General features: G+C 52.5%; 1 protein-coding gene across 2 annotated transcripts in view; it reads right to left on the minus strand.

The window, feature by feature from the left end:
- trus (programmed cell death 2 like trus) overlaps window positions 1–21,317 on the minus strand; it is a 136,008-nt gene that overhangs the window by 28,152 nt on the left and 86,539 nt on the right. For both annotated transcript variants that reach the window (XM_045737748.2, XM_045737749.2), the window contains 2 exons: window positions 13,050–13,211; window positions 3,629–3,784 (listed from right to left, as the gene is read on the minus strand). In XM_045737748.2, the coding sequence (XP_045593704.1) occupies window positions 3,629–3,784; window positions 13,050–13,211 (318 nt within the window). The remainder of the gene's footprint in view (window positions 1–3,628; window positions 3,785–13,049; window positions 13,212–21,317) is intronic.

Below are 21,317 nucleotides of genomic sequence, written 5' to 3' on the forward strand. Positions count from 1 at the left end.
TCCCTATAACCTAGCACACTGCAGCAGCCTAAAATGCGCATGCAACGCTGAATCCGCTTGCACCCGAATATCAAATATCAATATTAGTGGATTGGGTGAGCTGGAGTACAAACAAGGAACACCACTCACTCTGGGTCGAAGATGTCACTGACCCAACAGGCAGCATGACAGAGGCACAACTGGTGACTGTCATCCTGAGACAAGAGGACAGAGCAACCTTCAAACTCGCATGAAGCGAGTTGGGATCCAGGGGACATGTCCATCGAGCCATTGAGCCCCAACAGGGCTCAATGGGCCCTTAGATGCTCTGTCAAGGGAAGTCCAGGCAAAGTACAGTACTGCCCCAAACTACCAAGAGAACTACCAATGGCTGAACCCCCCGGGACGTGTACACTCACAGGGACCTAGTGGAGGACCACCAAATATATATAAGAGGTATCAACACCAAGGGGTAGACCCCCACCAGGCAGGAAAACAAAAATAAAAGAAAAACCCTGCAAGAGCACAACGACCCAGACGGAACAGAGCCGGCCGCCGTATTATGGTGACAACAGACTGCACAGTACCTTGTGCCCCTACCAGTGATGAAACTACCTCCTACCCCGGTCGGGAGTAGGAGGTAGCCGGTCGGCCGAGCGGACAGCACGCTGGACTTGTGATCCTGTGGTCCTGGGTTTGATCCCGGGCGCCGGCGAGAAACAATGGGCAGAGTTTCTTTCACCCTATGCCCCTGTTACCTAGCAGTAAAATAGGTACCTGGGTGTTAGTCAGCTGTCACGGGCTGCTTCCTGGGGGTGGAGGCCTGGTCGAGGACCGGGCCGTGGACTAAAAAGCCCCGAAATCATCTCAAGATAACCTCAAGATATACCCCAGAGACAAACAGTGGTGCATAATCCCACAGCTGACCCCAAGGGCATGCAATCACCAAGCAGCAGGACCCCATGGAGGTAGACCCCAAGCAACTTGCAGAAGGGAGCCCCAAGCCACAAGGGCAGTATTTACATGGCAACAAGGTTAGGTAACCCTAGGCCCATGCAGCCCGAGTACTTGTGAAATCACTCCTCCTCCTCCTCCTGCTGGATTGATCCAGAAGCCTCGGCAGGTAATTATTCAAGCTCGACCACCTCTGCACCTGAATCAGAAGGGGCGGCCCCCCGAAGCTGCCCTTACTAACGACTCCTCGACTCCCGACTCCACCACCAGGGCCCCCACCCCCCTGGTGGGGGCCCTGGAAAGCTAGCTCTGACACCACCACAGGTCAGGACACAGCACTGGAAAATGTCTGGAGCCAGAGTCGCACGACCACCAGGTCTCACATCAGCACAGACAGTGGTGCGGAAACGGTTGTGACGTCATTTTCATTTGCTCATTTTTCGTTTGGAGAGTTCTGTCCAATAGCTCGGCTTTCAGTAGCAACTTTTTAACCAGATCGGGTTTGTTTTGGGGCCCCCTACTTTTCTGGGTGCCTGATCCGGTCGATGGCAGACATAGAACGTTTCCAACCCCACACAGTGGTTTCTATAGACTACTGCTCCTCATGCATCTCTGAGGGGGCCAGGTTCTGGCTCGTGGTCCCTGGTAGGCCTAAGAACTCCATTCGCTTTGACTGATGCCACAGTCTAATACATTCATATCAGCCCAGGAAGCTGAAGGGGCTCCCCCCAAAAAAACTGCTTCTGCTAGCCCTTGCTCTAAATTCTGAGAATTTTATTTATTTGTTCAATATTCATAACTCCCCACTTATTACTAATCTTGGTATAGTATCTGGAACACCGTTTGTACACCTATCCTACACTACCACCTAGATAATGATGAGATTGTCCTGGAGCTTTCCAAGCTGTGTTGCTTGCAGTTGAAGTGTGAGCATGTATGCATGTGAATGTATGCATGTGAATGTATGCATGTGAATGTATGCATGTGCATGCATGCAGTCATGCATGTATACAACATTCATGTTTGTATACATGTAAGGTACAGAATATATTGTTATACAGTAAACACAAACATACAAAAAAACAGCATTGAATGTAATGAAATTCCATTTTCTGGTTGAGCCCAGGAGGCTCCCTGAAGCTATTCGAACTGATATGTGCTATATTAGTTTGGGGTCATCAGTCACAGGAGTCCTTATGCCTACCGAGGACCATGAGCCAGAACCTGGCTCCCTCAGAGAGGTGCAGTGAGCAATGGTCTATGACCTCTTTACATTTAAAGTATGCCATGATTGCTATCGATCGGGGAAGGACCCAGATAGGTAGGTGAATCAAAATAGACCACTGTCTGGTTAACCTGTGCAATCTACATCCTAAAAGATCAAAATAACTCCCCTAGAAAGAAACCCAACAAGCAACAATTCATACAACTAGCACTCCCGCTTGTTAGCGCTACCAACTGCCCAGTAGGGGGAGAAGAGAAGCCGGCAGCCCTCTGGACGATCATCCAGAGGGAATATGGATGATCGTCACCCTGAGGCAGGGGAGCAACAACCTTCAACTTCGCACAAAGCATGAGTGGATTCGGGAAAAAGTATCCATGGTACCACCAAGCCCACGGGGGGTTCTACAGGGGCCGCAGGGTGAATAAGCCCCATGGGAATCCCAGGTACTAAGGCCAGCTAAGCCAGTAGAACCCTGACAGACAGCATGCAAACTGACCACCACTAGCAGCTTTGATACCTCGGGGGCAACAGAGGAGGACCACCAACACCACCTAGGCTAGGCTAATAAGAAGCTAGGCAAACCACCTATGTCTATAAAAGGCAGAAACTCCGGAGAAGAAAACTAAAAGCCCGAAGAAACAAAAAAACTTGTAGCCAGAGCTAGCTGTGCCAGCAGCAGTGACCCCCACCCAGCTAAAACACTCCCCCACCCAGAGCTAGACAGAATGCCTTAGACCCCCATGAATCCAAAGGGTGAAGACAACCTCAAGCGATGAAGTCCTCTAACAGTGAGTGATTCCCAAATGCCCCAGGTAAGAAAACCATGAAATACAAGGATAGTACTTGTGGAGCACCTAGGGAAGATCACCCTAGGCGCATGCTGCTCCTCGTACAATAAGACACCTGACAACCACACCCCACAACACTGAAGGTACAGCCAGACAGGGAAAAATCCAGAAAAGGAACTTAAGGCCAGAGGTGACGGATCTGACCACCAGCACATCTGTTCAAGAACTAGAGTGGAGGGCTCCAGTAAGCTGGGTCCCCCCTCCCCCTGATTTTTTTTCTAGGGGAGGTATTTTGATCTTTTAGGATGTAGAGTGTACAGGTTAACGAGACAGTGGTCTGTTTTGATTCGCCTGTCTTTCTTGGTCCTTCCCTGGTCAATGGCAATAATGACATACTGTACTTCAAATGTAAAATGCTCATAGGTCATTGCTCCCTGCGCCTCTCTGAGGGGGGGGGCCAGGTTCTGGCTCGTGGTCCCCAGTAGGTTCAAGGACTCCTATGACTGATGACCCTAAACGAATATAGCACATGTCAGCCCGAATAGCTTCAGGGAGCCGACAGGGTAACATATAAAAAGAAAATAGTAAATTTCATTTCCCACATTTGTTAGTAAATTTAAAGACATAAAACAAAACTAAAAATTAAAACTAAACATTAAAACAGCAATAAATGCACCTTTACCTCCTCTCTGAAGTCATGCCCAGTTGTGTGAGTATAACGCAATAATAATTCCCTTTCGTGATCAGAGAAGGCAACATCTTCCGGGGGTTCTACATCGCTTACCATGAAGAACGGAAGGAAAGTGACCTCTGCATTGGCATCAATTTGGGCTGCTTCCTGTAAATTAACACAAGTACTGTACGTTGCATATAATCCTATTTGCTCACAATTCGCCCCCCCCCAGAAAGGGCGTCTCCTCCCTCAACCCCCCGTCAATGGGGGGGGGTGTTTCCTCCCTCGCCCCCCCTATCAAGAGGGCGTCTCCTCCCTCGCCCCCCCCCATCAAGGGGTCGTCTCCTCCCTTGCCCCCCCCCCAATCAAGGGGGCGTCTCCTCCCTTGCCCTCCCCCCATCAAGGGGGCGTCTCATAACTCACCCCCGTCAAGAGGGCGTCTCCTAACTCACCCCCGTCAAGGGGGCGTCTCCTAACTCACCCCGTCAAGGGGGCGTCTCCTAACTCACCCCCGTCAAAGGGGGCGTCCCACAATTCACCCCCGTCAAGGGGTGTCCTACAATTCACCCCCGTCAAGGGGTGTCCTACAATTCACCCCCGTCAAGGGGTGTCTCCTAATTCACCCCCCCCCCCCGTCAAGGGATGTCTCTTAATTCACCTCCTGTCAAGGGATGTCTCCTATACCACCCCCCCATCAAGGGATGTCTCCTATACCAACCCCCCCTCATCAAGGGATGTCTCCTATACCACCCCCCCTCATCAAGGGATGTCTCCTATACCACCACCCCCATCAAGGGATGTCTCCTATTTCCCCCTCCCCCCATCAAGGGATGTCTCCTATACCACCCCCCATCAAGGGATGTCTCCTATACCATCACCCCCATCAAGGGATGTCTCCTATTTCCCCCTCCCCCCATCAAGGGATGTTTCCTATACTACCCCCCCCATCAAGGGATGTCTCCTATACCCCCCCCCCCATCACGAGATGTCTCCTATACCACCCTCCCCTCATCAAGGGATGTCTCCTATACCCCCCCCCATCATGAGATGTCTCCTATACCACCCCCCCCCCCATCAAGGGATGTCTCCTATTCCACCACCACCCAATTCATCTCTTCAAGGGATGTCTCATAATTCACCCCTTCAAGGGATATTGAATGATCTCTCTCCAGAATCACATAATATGTTTATAACAGTGTCATTACTTTGAGACATTTAATGATAAAAGCACAGCACATCATCCAAGACTTCTTATGCACTTTGGCTGCAGTCTCACCCAGTCACTGCAAGCCACAGACAGTGGTTCACTATTTTGTCATAACAAATATATTCATGGTGCATCTGGTCCTCATCTTCAAATGTGACATGCTTCACAGCCATTTTGCAGGAGACACAAAACAACCTAAATGGAAACCCATCCCACAAGGTTGCCCGATAGGCAGCCATCTATCGAGACCTTGTACCCGGCATGCCTCATGACAAAGGCAACAGGAATGGCCATCATTGCCTGAAAACACCAAAGTACATACTGAAAAAATTCCCTGGAACAAAGTGAAGGATGGAATCAGATGGGAAATCCATAACTCAACCGAATAACATATTCTTGAAATGTTGCCAGTACCGGCAGTTAGTTTAAAGTGCACAAGTAAGGGAGCCGGTCGGCCGAGCGGACAGCACGCTGGACTTGTGATCCTGTGGTCCTGGGTTCGATCCCGGGCGCCGGCGAGAAACAATGGGCAGAGTTTCTTTCACCCTATGCCCCTTTTACCTAGCAGTAAAATAGGTACCTGGGTGTTAGTCAGCTGTCACGGGGTGCTTCCTGGGGGGTGGAGGCCTGGTCGAGGACCGGGTCGCGGAGACACTAAAAAGCCCCAAAATCATCTCAAGATAACCTCAAGAAGATAACCACACTCCACACACATTACAGTAGTGACAGGATAAAATGATTAAGACAATTGTACACATTGCTGTATCTGTACATCTAATATTAAATCACAATGATAGCTAGTACCAAAACTTTGCCAGCAAGGCACCCGTTATGTATGTTGGTATCAAATGACCCATTAAAGGAATATTGTCCTGTCAAGACCACAATTTTCAGTAATGGAGAATAAAACGTGCTGTAGTTTTTGTCATTAGGCTACACAGTATACTTGTGTCCTAAATTGACTAGAAGCAAAAGTAGGACATTGTGCAAGTATACAAGATACATTACCCTTTTACTGAAAAAAATTGCCATTTCATGCAATGTATCTTAGACCTATCTTTTTAAGTGGCAACTGTCACAGAATGTGTGCACGTGCCATGATCATGTATCTCTGACCACATACTGCACTTTTCTTGGTAGGTAGATTCCCCGCACAAGCTGAATTTCCAGTGATACTTTTAGCCATGTTATACTCAAGCTATAACTTGAGTACAGAATATAGGTGCACAGTTCGAGTTTTCTAGAGCCCAGGTGAATGGAATGTTCATTTCCACGGAAGTGTGGTTGACAATTTAAATTTCAAAAAGGCATTAAATGCCTTTACACCCTACAAAAAAAATTATATGGAAAAGACGATATTTGTGCAAAGTACTTAAGAGAACATACTTCCCCAAAAAGTTTCCAGCCCAGGAATCTCCTCTAAAGAAGTTGTGATATCGCCTCAGCAATATTTAAAAAAAAGTCTGACCTAAAAACTGTGAGTTCTACAACAGCTAGTGACACTTACCTGCTTGATACCTGCTTAATGGGGTTCTGAGAGATGTTCTACTCCCCAAGCACAGCCTAAGGCCAGGCTTGACTGATAACGACCCACAGATATTCCCACCCCCCCCTCCCTCTCATAATCTCCCACATCAAATACAGCCAGTGATGCTGAAAATGACCAGCCAACCTCTGATGTCAGTGCATCACCACCACCACCTGCTGCTTCCTCCTCTAGCAACAAGATCTCTTCACTTATGAAAGCAGCCAACTTTGAAAAGCAGGACAACTCCATCATTCAAGTAAATAATAAGCTGTGTTTTTTTCATATTATGCTCCAAAATTTTTGCTTTTGTGATGATTTCTGGTGATCTGGTAATACATCCCCCCCCCATTTACTGTAATGTGCCTAAGGTAAATCTTGTTCTGCATTTCGAGCATATGCTTTACAAACAACATCCTTCATTTACTGTAATGCACCTAAGGTAAATCTCGTTGTGCATTCCAAAAAACCAGCGTTGAATGTAATGAAACGCCATTTTCTGGGTGAGTCCCGGAGGCTCCCCGGAGCTATCCAGGCTGAATGGCTATGTATAACTTTCTGGCATCAAAGTGCTTGGAGTTCTTGCCTACCGGGGACCACGAGCCAGAACCTGGCCCCCCCCTCAGAGAGGCACGAGGAGCAATGGCCTATAGAGACCCCTTTGTGATTGGGAGCATTCTATGTCTGCCATCGACCAGGACAGGCACCCAGAAAGGTAGGCGCCACAAAACAAACCCCTATTCTGGTGAAATTATTGCTACCGAAAGCCGAACGAGTGGACAGAACTCCCCAAACAAAATTATCAAACTAGCATGACGTCATCACGTCGCCGCGCCACTGTCTGCGTAACCCCCCCCTCCCCAAGAGGGGGAAGGGGGAGCCCCAGACCCTCCACGCTGGCGATCCAACTGGCAGTTCTTAGACTGGATGTCAAAATTCGCGAAAAACGCCGCCGACCGGAGGGAGGGAGGGATGCCGGGGAGCCTCCAGGACTCGCCCAGAAAATAGCGTTTCATTACATTCAACGCTGGTTTTCTGGGGGGAGCCCCGTCGGCTCCCCAGAGCTACCTTACCAAAAGATAAGTAAAACAGGGAAGGAACCGGGAGGCGGATACCACACGTCCTAACTTAACAACCAAAACCAGAGACAAAACAAAGGCCAAACCGAGAAGAAAAGACCACCCAGGCCAACGACCAGGACGGCCCCAAAACACAAGAGCAGGCCAGAGGGTAACAACGCCCAGGACAGCAAGTGGAATGGAGCAGAAGGAACCGCAACACTGAACGTAAGCAGGAGCGGCTCTGCCAGCACCACCCAACATGAGGTGATGGGACAATCCCAGACAATGGTCCCAGAACAACCCCGAAGGGAAGACAAACCAAAGACCGAAGGACCCTTCGCAGTGATAGGAAAACCAAACACCGCCCCCGAGACAAAACACGCAGGTGGGAGACCAATAACGAACCCACCTGTGCCGACACAAACGACGAGAAACGAACACCACGATCGAAAGCGCAAAACGCGAATCGAAAAACAGCGACCCCGCAACCCAAAGGAGAAACAGAACCAGCTCCAGCAGGGAAGAATGATACACGCATCCCCGAGGCATCCAAGAGAACTACCGAGGACCAGAACCACAGGAAAACAAACACACCCGGTCCGGAAAAGGAACAAAGAAAAACCGAAACCAGGACTGGAACCCAGCAAACCCGGTTCCAAGAAAAGGAACCAGGAAGGCAGGAGCGGCAGACCGAAAAGTCCACCCCTCCCCCCCACAGACAGCACAACCTGAAGCCTGCAGAAAACCACACAGAAATCGCAGGAACTCGGTACCAAAACGGAACACCGGAGAAGCCCAAAAGCAGGACGTGGAACATGGACAGAGGTCTACCGGATCACCAAACAGGATAATCAAGAAGCACTGACCCAGATACACAAAAAGTGTAGCATGGGGGAGGAAAACTGAATTAGGTAAGGAAAACCACGAATACGGCCCAAGGAGCGGCCGGGAAGTAACGCACACGACCAATCACAAAATGTGTAGCGGAGCGCGTACATACCTGAGGGACCTTACGTACAGCAGGGTTATCTTGAGGTTCTTGAGATGATTTCTCCCTTGGCTATGTGAGGGTGCAGTCAGGCACCGAAGATAGGCAAGGAAAGTGTCCAGACAGGGAAAAGACCCAGGGGTCTACGACGAAAACAAAAGCACCGAAACGCGGGGCAGAGCCCCACAGGACAATAAAGAACAAAAGATGGACGAAAGACACTAAAGACACATGCAAGGTGACCAAACACCACACCAAAACACCCCAATCAGGAGCCATCGACGCAATCCCGCCAAGCGGGGAAGAGTAAACAAGGATGGAACAGTGAACAAGGGTGGCGGAGGGAGTAGAGTAACCCAAGAAGATACTCGCTCCAAATGCATGAGCCTAACTAGAGAAGCAAAGCTCTACAAAGTACCAACGACGGAACTGAAACCGTTCCATACGTCCAACAAAAAGTCCTGCCAACCTGTAGAGAACTGAGGCGGCGCCCAAGCACATAACCAGCAGAGTAGCGAATAATAACTAGTCTACCGGCAAGTGTGGTCAAGAACAGACATGCGAGACACCGTACCGACACTCAGTGCGCCCAACCCGCACCATTGCCTGCCAATGATCACCCGCAACTACTGTATATGCAACAAATGATAAGTAGTTCCTTAGTGTTTGTGTTTATAGACCAATCTCCACGAAACAATAGAAACTGGGATAGAGGCACACGCCACCCGTGCGGCACATTGTGGGCACGAAACAATGGGCATAAAAGGGATAAGCTCAGAATCAGGAAAGACCGGAGGAATGACCGGCACAGTAACAGGCCCGGTGATGCGCGGAACCAATTACCACGTAAAGTGGTGGAGGGGGCCCCACTAATGGTGCAAGGGCGGGTTGGACATGTATGTGAGTGGGAATGGATGTTAATCCTCTTGTTTGAGGAGCCGTTCACTTGAGACAGTTAAGCAAGTCCCAGCTGTGTCTGGGTACAAGTGACAGGATGAACAACCCAGCGGGTTTTCGTCCTATTGGGGAGTATCGTACATGCTGCCATGGCGGTGTGTCCACACACAAGATGAGTAGCACTGCCCAATAAACTCGCCCCTCGGGGCAAAATGTAATTTAATATAGTAGCTGCCTCGCACGGGCCAAGAAGCCCTCCGCAGGGCCACTGTACTTATGTCCGGATGCAGATACGCACAAGGGGACACAGGAGGTAGTGAGCACCCAAAGGAGCCACAGACACTAAAAAGAACCCGATTAATGGCAGAGGGAAAGGAAGCGAAAAGCACCAAAATGCCATGTGGAGGAGGCAGACGCCACCCACAGGAGCAAACGTGAAGACAGAGCCCAGAAGGCTCAGGAAACTGCGCAACCGTCAACCGACAGGAGAGGCGGGGCCCAAGAGCCAAAGCGCAACCCCCGCAAGCACTACTAGGCAAGCACCCCACCAAAAGTGCGAACCAGCACTAGGCCGGCAGAAGTGCCAGACAAGACAACCTCACCTGCAGAGCAGACACATGACCGTGCCACAACACAGGCGAGCCAAGTAACATACTTGGAGCAGCGCTAAAGGTGTGCCCGAAAGCCAGGCATACTCGAGGCAGAAGGTACAGTATGTACCCTTACCTGAAGAAAATGCGAGGTCGAAGGAGAAAGACGGCCAGAGGTGTGTGTCCTGCAGAAGACAAAGCAAGACAGAGGAAGAACAAAAAGACACCCCCAGATATAAATCCAAAACACCCTCAGCATCCAGAGGGCCACGACTGGTGGGAGAAATGAGCAAGCCGGAGAAAACCACGAGAAACGGCGCGAACACACGAGCATACCGCCTGTAAACAAAACGCACACCGCGGCCTCAGCACACGAGGTACGAAACGCACCACCCGTCCACCGGGAGGTGTGGCTCGTACACCAGGCGGACACACAAATCGTACACACAACGTACAGACATCGTACAAACACCAGGAAGGCGTGCGGAACGAAGACAAAGAACGCCGAAACTGGAAGTAGAGATGACGCGAAAACAAAACAAGGCGAAAACGAAGCGAAAGAAAACAGATGATGGAAGGGAACCAACAAAGCTAACAAAAGACCCGATGGAAACCACATAAAAAATCAACAGACGTTCCAATAATATTGGAAGGTACGAAGAGACTCGCGAACCAACGAGAACCATGACAAGCACCCCTGACCAAGGAACATGCAGGGCCAGCGATACGAAGCAGTGTAGGCACTATGTACTAGGTCAATATAGAAATCCATCAATGTTTGTTGCACACCTTGTATGGATGTACCTTACCTGAACACTTTTTTTTTTTTGTGAACAGCATCGCGACATAAGAGCGAAAAGGGTAAGGAAAAGGGGGTGAAACACACCCCCAGGAACGATGGGACCGACGAACCTGAAGGAACACGGAACCGAACCCAGGGAGGGGTATACCCGAAAACAACAGGAACACAGAGGGAAGGAACAACCCCACTCTGAGGAACTGCCAGCCCCACACCAAAGGTACAAGGACCCAAGAGGGGCAAACGGGGCCGAGGCCCCTCAGGTAACCCCTCCCTAACCCCGGGAACCTCTACGGCATGACCCGGCCCACCCAGGGCCGAGCCGCACCCCCAAAGCCCCAGCTTAACAAGGAAAAGCCGGGGCAGCCGTGCAAACACTAATGAAGGGAGCCCACTGGTCAGACCCATACGGCACGGCAGGAGGAACCGACTCGAATGCCTCCGCCGCCAACCCAGAAGAGGAAAACCCCCGAGACCACCCGAGTCTCAAACCAACCAGACCCCGCCCCAACCCCGAAACCCTCCTATGGTTCGGAGCAGGAAGCAAGGGAGGAAGCGAGTAGAACAGAATGGGAGGAACAAGAAGCGGAAGAAGCCAGAGAAAACCCCCACCCCCAAGTCCAGATCCCAACCACCAAAATGGGGCAGCCTCGGGGCATCCGGGGCCGCAAACCAAGAGCGTTGCAGCAACACACCCAGCAAGAAACGCCGCAGCCGCCTGCACCCGATTATCAAGACCAGTGGCCTGGGTGAAGGAGAGCGCGTACCGACAACAATCATCGGACGACTCCGGGTCACAAGAACAAGGACCCAACAGGCAGCATGGCGGAGGCACAACCGGTGAGTGTCACCCTGAGACAAGGGGACAGATCAACCGTCAAACTCGCAGGACGCGAGGGGGACTCAGGGGACACCTAGAGGACCACGGAGCCCCCGTGGGGTTTCCCAGGACCCTTAGCCTTTAGTACACGCTAAGGGAAGCCCAGGCAGGGTACCGCGAACCGGCACCCAAATCTACCAACAAACTGCTAAAGCTGAACCCCGGGACGTGTCCACTCACGGGGGCCAAGCGGGGAGTACTGCCAAAAGAAGAATTCGAAAGAAATTCACCTAGAACAGGAAAGGGGGACCATAGTAAAAGCAGACCCCCACCAGGCAAAAGCAAAAACAAAAGAAAAACCCCGCAAGAGGACAACGTACCCAGGCGGAACAGAGCCGGCCGCTGTTAATGGTGAAAACTAGCTGTGTAGTACCCCGCGCCCCTACCAGTGACGAAAACTACCACCTACCCAAAGACAAACCAGGGCAAAAACCCCAGTCGACTCCAAGGGCAGCCCAGTACCGAGCAGTAAAGGACACAGTGGAGGCAGAACCCAAGGTGACTTCTGGAAGGTGGCCCCAAGGGTAGTACTTACAGGGCACCTAGGGAAGATAGCCCTAGGCACATGCAGCCCGAGTACTGTGGAATCATACTCCTGGCTGGCATACCCCACCGGTAGAGACAGTCCACACCACAAGGCACAGAACTGAAACAAAAACCGGAGCCAGAGGCACTCGACCAGCCAGTAATACCATCAGCCAAGAACTGACAGTTGGATCGCCGGCAAGGAGGGTCTGGGGCTCCCCCTTCCCCCTCTCGGGGAGGGGGGGGTTGCACAGACGGTGGCACGGCGACGTGATGACGTCATGCTAGTTTGATAATTTTGTTTGGGGAGTTCTGTCCACTCGTTCGGCTTTCGGTAGCAATAATTTCACCAGAATAGGGGTTTGTTTTGGGGCGCCTACCTTTCTGGGTGCCTGTCCCGGTCGATGGCAGACATAGAATGCTCCCAATCACAAAGGGGTCTCTATAGGCCATTGCTCCTCGTGCCTCTCTGAGGGGGCCAGGTTCTGGCTCGTGGTCCCCAGTAGGCAAGAACTCCTAGCACTTTGACTGATGCCAGAAAGTTATACATATCCATTCAGCCTGGATAGCTCCGGGAAGCCGACGGGGCTCCCCCCAGAAATATATGCTTTACAAACACACTTTCAGAATGTAACTTGTTAGTAGTAGGGGGACTGCCCATGTATTATTTAATATCACATATGATGGACTTGAAACTGCCCCACTCAGATTTATTATTGACAAGTTTTGGATGGTTATCAGATTCACTATAAAGAACCATTTTAAACTTCTGATGGTTTTCAGGTCCAACATAATTAACCATTTAAACTTTACATGGTTTCCTGGTTTGAGGCAATTTTACAAACTCTGTTAATCTTAAGTGGTGCTGAACTTTGGATGCCCAGATATTTGAAGCTCAACAATACATCATAAACATTTAACATGTAAATAATGCCACAGTTCAACAAAACTGGTATACCTGGAATAAAGCAGGAATGTCTGTCGTTGGTTGTTCTGGAGTATCGACAGCAATCATGTCGCCTTCCGAACCTTCAATGACGGCAGTGGCCTCTACGCCTTCCCCCTCACAGCCAACAATACCTACAGCACCACATACTGCTTCATTGGCATTGGGATCATCCTGAAATAACAAACTTGTGCTTGCTTCTTTACTGGGTACATGTACATTACATAAAGCTATAATTATTTACAATACAAATGGGATAACTTATTATAGAAATGTAATAAAACATAAAGAAAAAACAGTTTGAAAATTACAATAGATGACAAATACCAGAAAGGGAGTGGAGATTATCTATACAGTATTTCTGGAGGGGTTGAATGGTGGCTTCCTGTAGTCAGCTGCAGGTGCAGACCTAGCTCAAAATCTCCAGACTAGCAACCTCCTGGTTGCTAGTCTGGTCCACCAGGCTGTTTGGTGCAGCTGCTTACAGCCTGACATACAAATCACAGCCTGGTTGATCATATATCCTATGAAGGTGTTTGTCAAGTTCTCTTCAGAACACTGCAAAAAGTTGGCCAATTATACCTCTTATGTGTAGGGGAAGAGTGTTGAAAAGTCTTGGGCCTTTGATATTGACGAGTTCTCTCTCAGCATGCCTATCATACCTTTGCTCGTCAGTGGAGCTACTTTGCACATCCTGCCATGCCTTCTGATCTCATGTGGTGTTATTTCTGAGTGCAGATTTGGAATCAGTCCTCCTAATATTTTCCAAGTGTAGATTATTATGTATCTCTCCTGCCTACACTCCAAGAAATACAGATTTAAAATTTTTAGGCAGTCCCAATAATTTAGATGTTTCATAAAGTGGATTCTAGCAGTAAAGGATCTATGCATGTTCTCCAGATCGGCAATTTCTCCAGCTTTGAATGGGGTTGTTAGTGTGCAACAATATTCTACTCCAGAGAGCGAGAGCACTAATGTCTTAAAAAGTATCATTGGTATGGGATCACTTGTGTGGAATCTTGTTATCCAACCTGTCATATTTCTTGCAGTTGTGACCACAACTTTGTCGTGTTCTTTAACCCTCAAACCGCTAGGGGGCCCAAATGGAATTAACACCCACAGGCACAACAACAACAAAAAATCCAAAAAATTCTTTCGTCTTATAGAAGTGTTCATTTTTGTTCCCCGATCACGGAAAAAATAACAAAAAAATCGTAGGTGGCATATTTTAGCCGCAATAGGGTAGGGAAGTGTGGCAAAAAACCAGCGTTGAATGTAATGAAACGCCATTTTCTGGGTGAGTCCCGGAGGCTCCCCGGAGCTATCCCAGGCTGATATGCTAATGTCAGACTTTGGCATCAGTCATGTGTATGGAGTTCTTAGGCCTACCGGGGACCACGGCCAGAACCGGGCCCCCTCAGAGAGGCAAGGGGAGCAATGACCTATAGAAGCCCCCGTGTAGTTGGAAGCATTCTATGTCTGCCATCGACCGGAACAGGCACCCAGAAAGGTAAGCGCCCCAAAACAAACCCCTATTCTGGTTAAAATTGCTACCTAATACCGAACTAGTGGTAGAACTCCCCAACCGAAAACAAGCAAATTAGTGTGACGTCACACACTGCCGCGCCGCTGTCTGCGCAGCTCCCCCCTCCCCGGGAGGGGGAAGGGGGAGCCCCAGACCCCCCGCGCCGGCTACCCACACCTCAGTTCTTGAGGCTGGATGTCAAAAACGCGAAAAACCGCCGACCGGAGGGAGGGAGGGATGCCGGGGAGCCTCCGGGACTTACCCAGAAAATGGCGTTTCATTACATTCAACGCTGGTTTTCTCGGGGGAGCCCCGTCGGCTCCCCGGAGCTAACTACCCACAGACAGAAAAAGAGGGACTTACCCGGGAGGCGGTCGTCGCTCACCCCTCAACTCGAAGCCGAGACAACTGGCTGCAACCGCCGACCCAAAGCAACACAGGCCCGACGAGGGCCAGGGACATTCACAAGGTAACGAGCAGCCAGGACCCTGTTCGACCGCCAAAATCCCCGCGCCCGAATATCAGACCAAGACATATTCCCAAAGACGGCAGCAAGAGCCGCGAACTTACGAACGTCATGGGCACGGGGATAGACCGCAGGCTGGCTAGACCTAATAACCCTGCGGACGACCTGAGAGACCCGAACCCGCGAACAGGGAAGAAGGGAAACCGGATCAACCCACAGCGCGTCCCCGGACACAGAAGCTGTGGCGCGCAAATAACGGCGAAGCGCCGCAACCGGACACAAAACATGATGCACCCCCGGCCTGACCAACCAAGCATCAACCACCCATGGACCCCTCCGGAACGCAGCAGTCTCATTCTTCGCCAGAAAAGAAGGAGACGGCTGCAAACGAACAAAACTATCACCACGACCAAAAGAGCAGAAACCCCTGCGCCGGAGGAGAGCATGAAGCTCCCCTACCCGACCCCCAGAGGCCAAAGCCAACAAGAAAAGTGCCTTGGAAAAACAATCCTGGACCGAAGGGGCCACAACGAAACGAGGAGATGAAAGGAAAGCGAGCACTCTGTCCAAAGACCAGGACGGCTCAGGCGACGCATGAGCAGGCCGGAGGTGAAACAATGCACGAGACAGCTTGCGAAACGGCGCAGATGTAACATCGATACCGAAAGCAAGCTGAAGCGGCTCCGCCAGCGCCGCACGATATGAAGCGACAGTGTTAGGCATAAGATGACGGTCCTGAAACAACCACGAGAGGAAGGACAAGACCACCCGAACAGACAAGGAGCTAACACGACGAAGACGCAAAAAGAAACGGAAGGACCGCCAGGAAACTACATACTGCCGCCGAGAAGAAGCCCTCAGGTGGGACACCAACAAGGAGGCCACCTGATCACCATAGAGATGATGATAGACTCGAGTCAAAAAACCATACGCGAAGACTCGAGGAGAAGATCGAACCAGCTACGTGACGTACCGGCCCGATCTGCTGAAAGAGGCGGAGCCGCGGGAAAACCCTCGGGTTCTGACACCGAGCAACCAGCGCCTGAAACCAAGGCTGGGCCGGCCACCAAGGGGCCAGAAGGACAACTCTCCCCCGGTAAGTCTCTAAGCAAGTCAGGACCTGGAGCAACAGCCGAACCGGGGGAAAGAGGTACAGGAACCCCCACCTCGACCAGTCGAGCCGAAAGGCATCGACCCCGACGGCCTCGCAATCGGGGAAGGGCGCCGCATAAACGGGAAGACGCCGCGACCACGCCGACGCGAAGAGGTCCACCTCGGGGCGCCCGAACGTCTGGCAAAGCCAACGGAAGGACTCGTCGTCGACCGTCCACTCCGTGGAGAGGGGAACGAAGCGAGACAGGGCGTCGGCCAAGACGTTGGACACGCCCCGTACGTGAACCGCCAGGAGAGCCAAACCCCGAGAACTCAGCAGACGAGTCACCCGAAGCGACCAACCCCAAAGAGACAAGGACCGCATCGAACCCCCGCGGTTCAGGCAATGAACCACCGGAGAGCAGTCCGAATGGAGCCGAATCGTCAATCCGCGGGCCACCCGAATCCTCCCCAGAGCAAACCACACTGCCGCGAACTCCCGCACCGTACTGTGAGCTCGACGGAAGGACGGATCCCAACGCCCCTGGCCGGCCTGGTGAGCACTGGTCACAAAACCCCAGCCGAGAGACGACGCATCCGTGTACACATCGAGCGAGGGCTCGGGTAGGCGCCAAGGCACTGAACCCCGAAAAACCCGAAGAGGAAGCCGGTGACGCAGCAACCGACGCAAGTCCCCCGGGGGTCGAACTCTGCGATCGCGAGAGAGGCGGAAGGGGGAACCCCAAAGGAACCAGAACAGCCGTCGAAGCCAAACCCGACCCGGCGGGTAGACCACCATCGCGAAGTTCAGGCTCCCGCACAGCCCCTCGAGCAACCGCCGGGTGACCCGAGGGCCCTCCAGAAACAGACGAAGGCGGGACCGCAGCCGCAGGAGAGACTCCGGAGGGAGAGACAAGGAGGCGGTCCGAGAGTCCCACACGAGACCCAGCCAAGTCCGAACCTGAGAGGGAACCAGATGGGACTTCCTCCAGTTCACCAAGAACCCGAACCCGGCGAGCTGGGAAAGAACCAAATCCCTGGCTAGCAAGCAAGCTGACTGGCTGGGAGCCCAAACCAGCCAGTCGTCGAGGTAGGCCAACACCCGAACACCTAGGAGACGCAAACGAGCCACCACAACCCGTGTAAGGCGTGTGAACACGCGAGGTGCCAGGTTCAACCCGAACGGGAGACAACGAAAGCGGTAACTCAGACGCCCCACTACAAAACCGAGCCAGTCCCTGAACCGCGGAAGAATCGGGACATGCCAATAAGCGTCCCGGAGGTCCAGGGACACCATCCAAGCACCCGGCTCCAAGAGGAGCCGAACCTGAGACAGCGCAGGGGAAGAAGCCTGCCCCGCCAGCCCCGACCCCCCAAAGGGGGGAGGGGCCACCCAACGCCACCGCAGGCCGCGAGACACGACCCGAAAGGCCCACGAATCGTGGGACCAGGCGCGGGCGAACAGCGCAAGCCGCCCCCCCATCGCCCCGTCAAAGGGGCAAACCGCGAAAGGGCCGGCGACCCTTACGAGACCCAGAACCCCGCACAGCGCGAACACCGCGCCGACCAGACGAGGGAGGGTCCGCAGGAGGAGCCAACCCCAAACCTGACACCAGAGGCCTACCACGACGAGAGGAACCCCGAGCCCTGGCACGACCTTTCCGGGAAGACCCACCCCGGGACCCCCGGAAAACCAACAAGTCCGACATCGGACGACAAGCCGCCGACGCAGCCTGAATAAACTGCACCACGGCCGACTCCCCAAACACGAGAGGACAAAAAGGTGAAGAACGCCTAAGAGCCAGAGCCCAAGCAGATTCCACGGAGGAACCCAGCACCGCCTGCCGACACGCGAGACGGGAAGCATAGAACAGGGAAACCGCATCCCGCAAAATCGGCGTGAACAGCTTCAACAAGGCAGCCGACGAACGCGCAGCCGAGGACAAGGTGCCGGACCCCGGGACGGACCCAAGCGTCCCCACATCCTCCACGAGCCAATCCGAAGACAGCTCCAGGAGGGAAAAGAACCGCAAGGCCGAACACAAAAGGCCCCGAGCGCGCAAGTCCTCCGCCACGAGCGCCGCCGAAAGGGAGGGAACCTGCACATGGAGCTGAATAACGCCCACATCGCGGGGAAGGGCAGGGGCAAACAAGCACTCATTCAGGTACTCAAGTTCACCCCCCCAGGAAAACCTGAAGCACCGTGGAAGCTTCCCGCCACTCCAGCGTGCGGGAACGACAGAAGGAATGCCAGGAATCCAGACCAAACAAGGGGCAGTCTGCTAGCCAGGACGACTCCGGAACCTCGTAACGGAGCCAGAAAGGGAACGAAGTCCCAAACCTGAACGTGGACGGATCCATTTCCGAGGCATAATCCGGGTCACGCAGGAGGTAAGCTGCAAAGGCCGCTCGCACCTTACCAGGTTGGATGCGATAAGCCGAAAACCTCCGGAAGGACGGAACCGACGTACCCAGGGGAACACGGAACCGTACCCGGGGAGGGGCCGACACCAAATCCAACTCGTACGCAGAGGGGGGGAAAGAAAACCCCACTCCTTGTAACAATAAGCCCCGCTCAGTGGGAAGAAAAACCCAGGCGGGGTCCAGCGGGGCCCAAGGCCCCCAAGTCAGCCCCTCCCCAGCCTCGAGGTCCGTCACCACAGGACCCGAGGCCGAGTCCTCTCCCCAAGCCCCGACCCCACAAGACAAGGACGGAGCAGCCGGAAAAGCTGGAGGAAGGGTGGGCCCACTGGTCAGACCCTGAAGCTTCGGCCGGAAGACAAGACTCGAATGCCTCTGCCGCCCCCCGGAAGGGGCAACCCCCGAAGCTGCCCGAGTCTCGAGATCAAGTAACCCCTGCTCCGACCCCGAAACCCTCAGACGCTTCGGGGCCGGAAGCAGGGGCGGGGGACCAGAACGAACAGAAGGGGAAGGACGAGGAGGTGCGGACTGAACCAGGATCGAAGCGACCCCCACCCCCAAGTCCGGGTCTCGAAAAGCAAAGCGGGGCAGCCCCGGGGCATCCGGGGAAGCAACCAACCGAGCGCGTTGCAACAGACGAAACCTAGACTGCAACGCACGTGCCGCCTGTACCCGAATAGAATCATCAGAGGATTGGGTAAATTGAGTCACAAGCAAGCAGCAACACTCACAGGACTCAAGGTCGAAAGTATCACCGACCCAACAGGCAGCGTGGCAGAGGCAAAAACAATGAGGGTCACCCTGAGACAAGGGGACCGAGCAACCCTCAAACTCGCACACAGCGAGTGGGGACTCCGGGGTCACATCCATCGGACCCACGCGCCCCCTAGGGGATTCCCAGGGTCCTGAGCGTTTACTTTAAGAGGACTCGCGCTCAGGTAGTCCCAGGCAGGGTGCTGCAAACCGGCGCCCAAAACTACCAAGCAAACTTCTAAAGCTGAACCCCAGGGACGTGTACACTCACGGGGACCTAGCAGGGGGCGCCACCGAGGAGAACAGTGGAAGGGCAAAAACAAACTGCAAATGACAGAACCCCCCACCAGGCAAAAACAAAAAGAAAAACAAAACCCCGCAAGAGGACAGCGAACCCCAAGGAACAGAGCCGGCCGCGATGTCGGGAAATACAAGCCGAGCAGCACCCTGCGCCCCTACCAGTGCAAACTGCCTCTTACCTGCCGGTAACAAGGGAGAACAGAACACCCAAGAGCCCAACAGGCGGCCGAAAAACCGAAAGGTAAAACGGACCAGCAGAGGCAGACCCCGAGGAGCCTGTGGAAGGCGGCCCCAAGCCCCAAGGGCAGTACTTACAGGGCACCTAGGGAAGGCAGCCCTAGGCGCATGCAGCCCGAGTACTGAAGATAACTCCTGGCTCTCGCACCCACAAAACTAACACCACACTCAAAGCACAGTGCAGTAGCGACACCGGAGCCAGAGCACACGACCATCGCCTATAGCATCAGCCTCAAGAACTGAGGTGTGGGTAGCCGGCGCGGGGGGTCTGGGGCTCCCCCTTCCCCCTCCCGGGGAGGGGGGAGCTGCGCAGACAGCGGCGCGGCAGTGTGTGACGTCACACTAATTTGCTTGTTTTCGGTTGGGGAGTTCTATCCACTAGTTTGGTATTAGGTAGCAATTTTAACCAGAATAGGGGTTTGTTTTGGGGCGCTTACCTTTCTGGGTGCCTGTTCCGGTCGATGGCAGACATAGAATGCTTCCAACTACACGGGGGCTTCTATAGGCCATTGCTCCCCTTGCCTCTCTGAGGGGGCCCGGTTCTGGCCGTGGTCCCCGGTAGGCCTAAGAACTCCATACACATGACTGATGCCAAAGTCTGACATTAGCATATCAGCCTGGGATAGCTCCGGGGAGCCGACGGGGCTCCCCCCAGAAAAGGGGCATTGGCAGAGCCTTCGCCAGACAAGGTCTACTCCGCCCAAGCTGTCAGACGGCAGTTGCCACATATATATTATTACCCAATTATTTCAATGTCTGATTTTTTCTTAGTTTTTTTGCAGTAATATTATTCCATACAGTGAATTGTGGTATATTTATATAATAAAATGTGTGAACCATCGCTGTACTCAAAATTATGGTGTGCATATTAGTGATTCAATTATTATGTTCATAAAACAATAAACAAATAGTTTTGCTGTTGTTACACTATATACACAAGTTATATGTAAGTATCTGCATGTTTTGCTCACCATAACAAACTACTAAAATGGTCTTGCGAGTCAAAAAGCAACGAGGAGTGACCGCCACACACCAGCCAGCCACTCCCTCCCTCCCTCCCTCAACACCTCACTCGCCCTCATTCTCCTCCCACAATACTGTTTTTGCATTTATTCACTATACACAGACGTTATATATACGTATTTACATGTTTTGTTCACCATAACTGTACATCTAAGCTTATATGGTGAGTAAAGGCACAAAGACGTAGCTACTCACACAGTCAGCTGATCAGCGGCCGCCCTCAAGGCCAGACGCACTAATATTTCTCCTCCAACAATATTGTTTGTGGTGTTATTACGCTATATACACACATTATATACAAGTATCTACCTGTTTTATTCACCATACCTGTACAAATAAGCTGGTATGGTGCCCAAAGACCATAGTGGCCACCAGTAAACAACATGACAAGTCGTGCAGACGACTCATCTCCCTCTCCAAAATGACGGCTCCCAACCTACTCCTCTTGCTGTTATCTCACACT

This window comes from Procambarus clarkii, chromosome 20 (assembly GCF_040958095.1).
Source record: "Procambarus clarkii isolate CNS0578487 chromosome 20, FALCON_Pclarkii_2.0, whole genome shotgun sequence".
NCBI classification, from domain to species: Eukaryota; Metazoa; Arthropoda; class Malacostraca; order Decapoda; family Cambaridae; genus Procambarus; species Procambarus clarkii.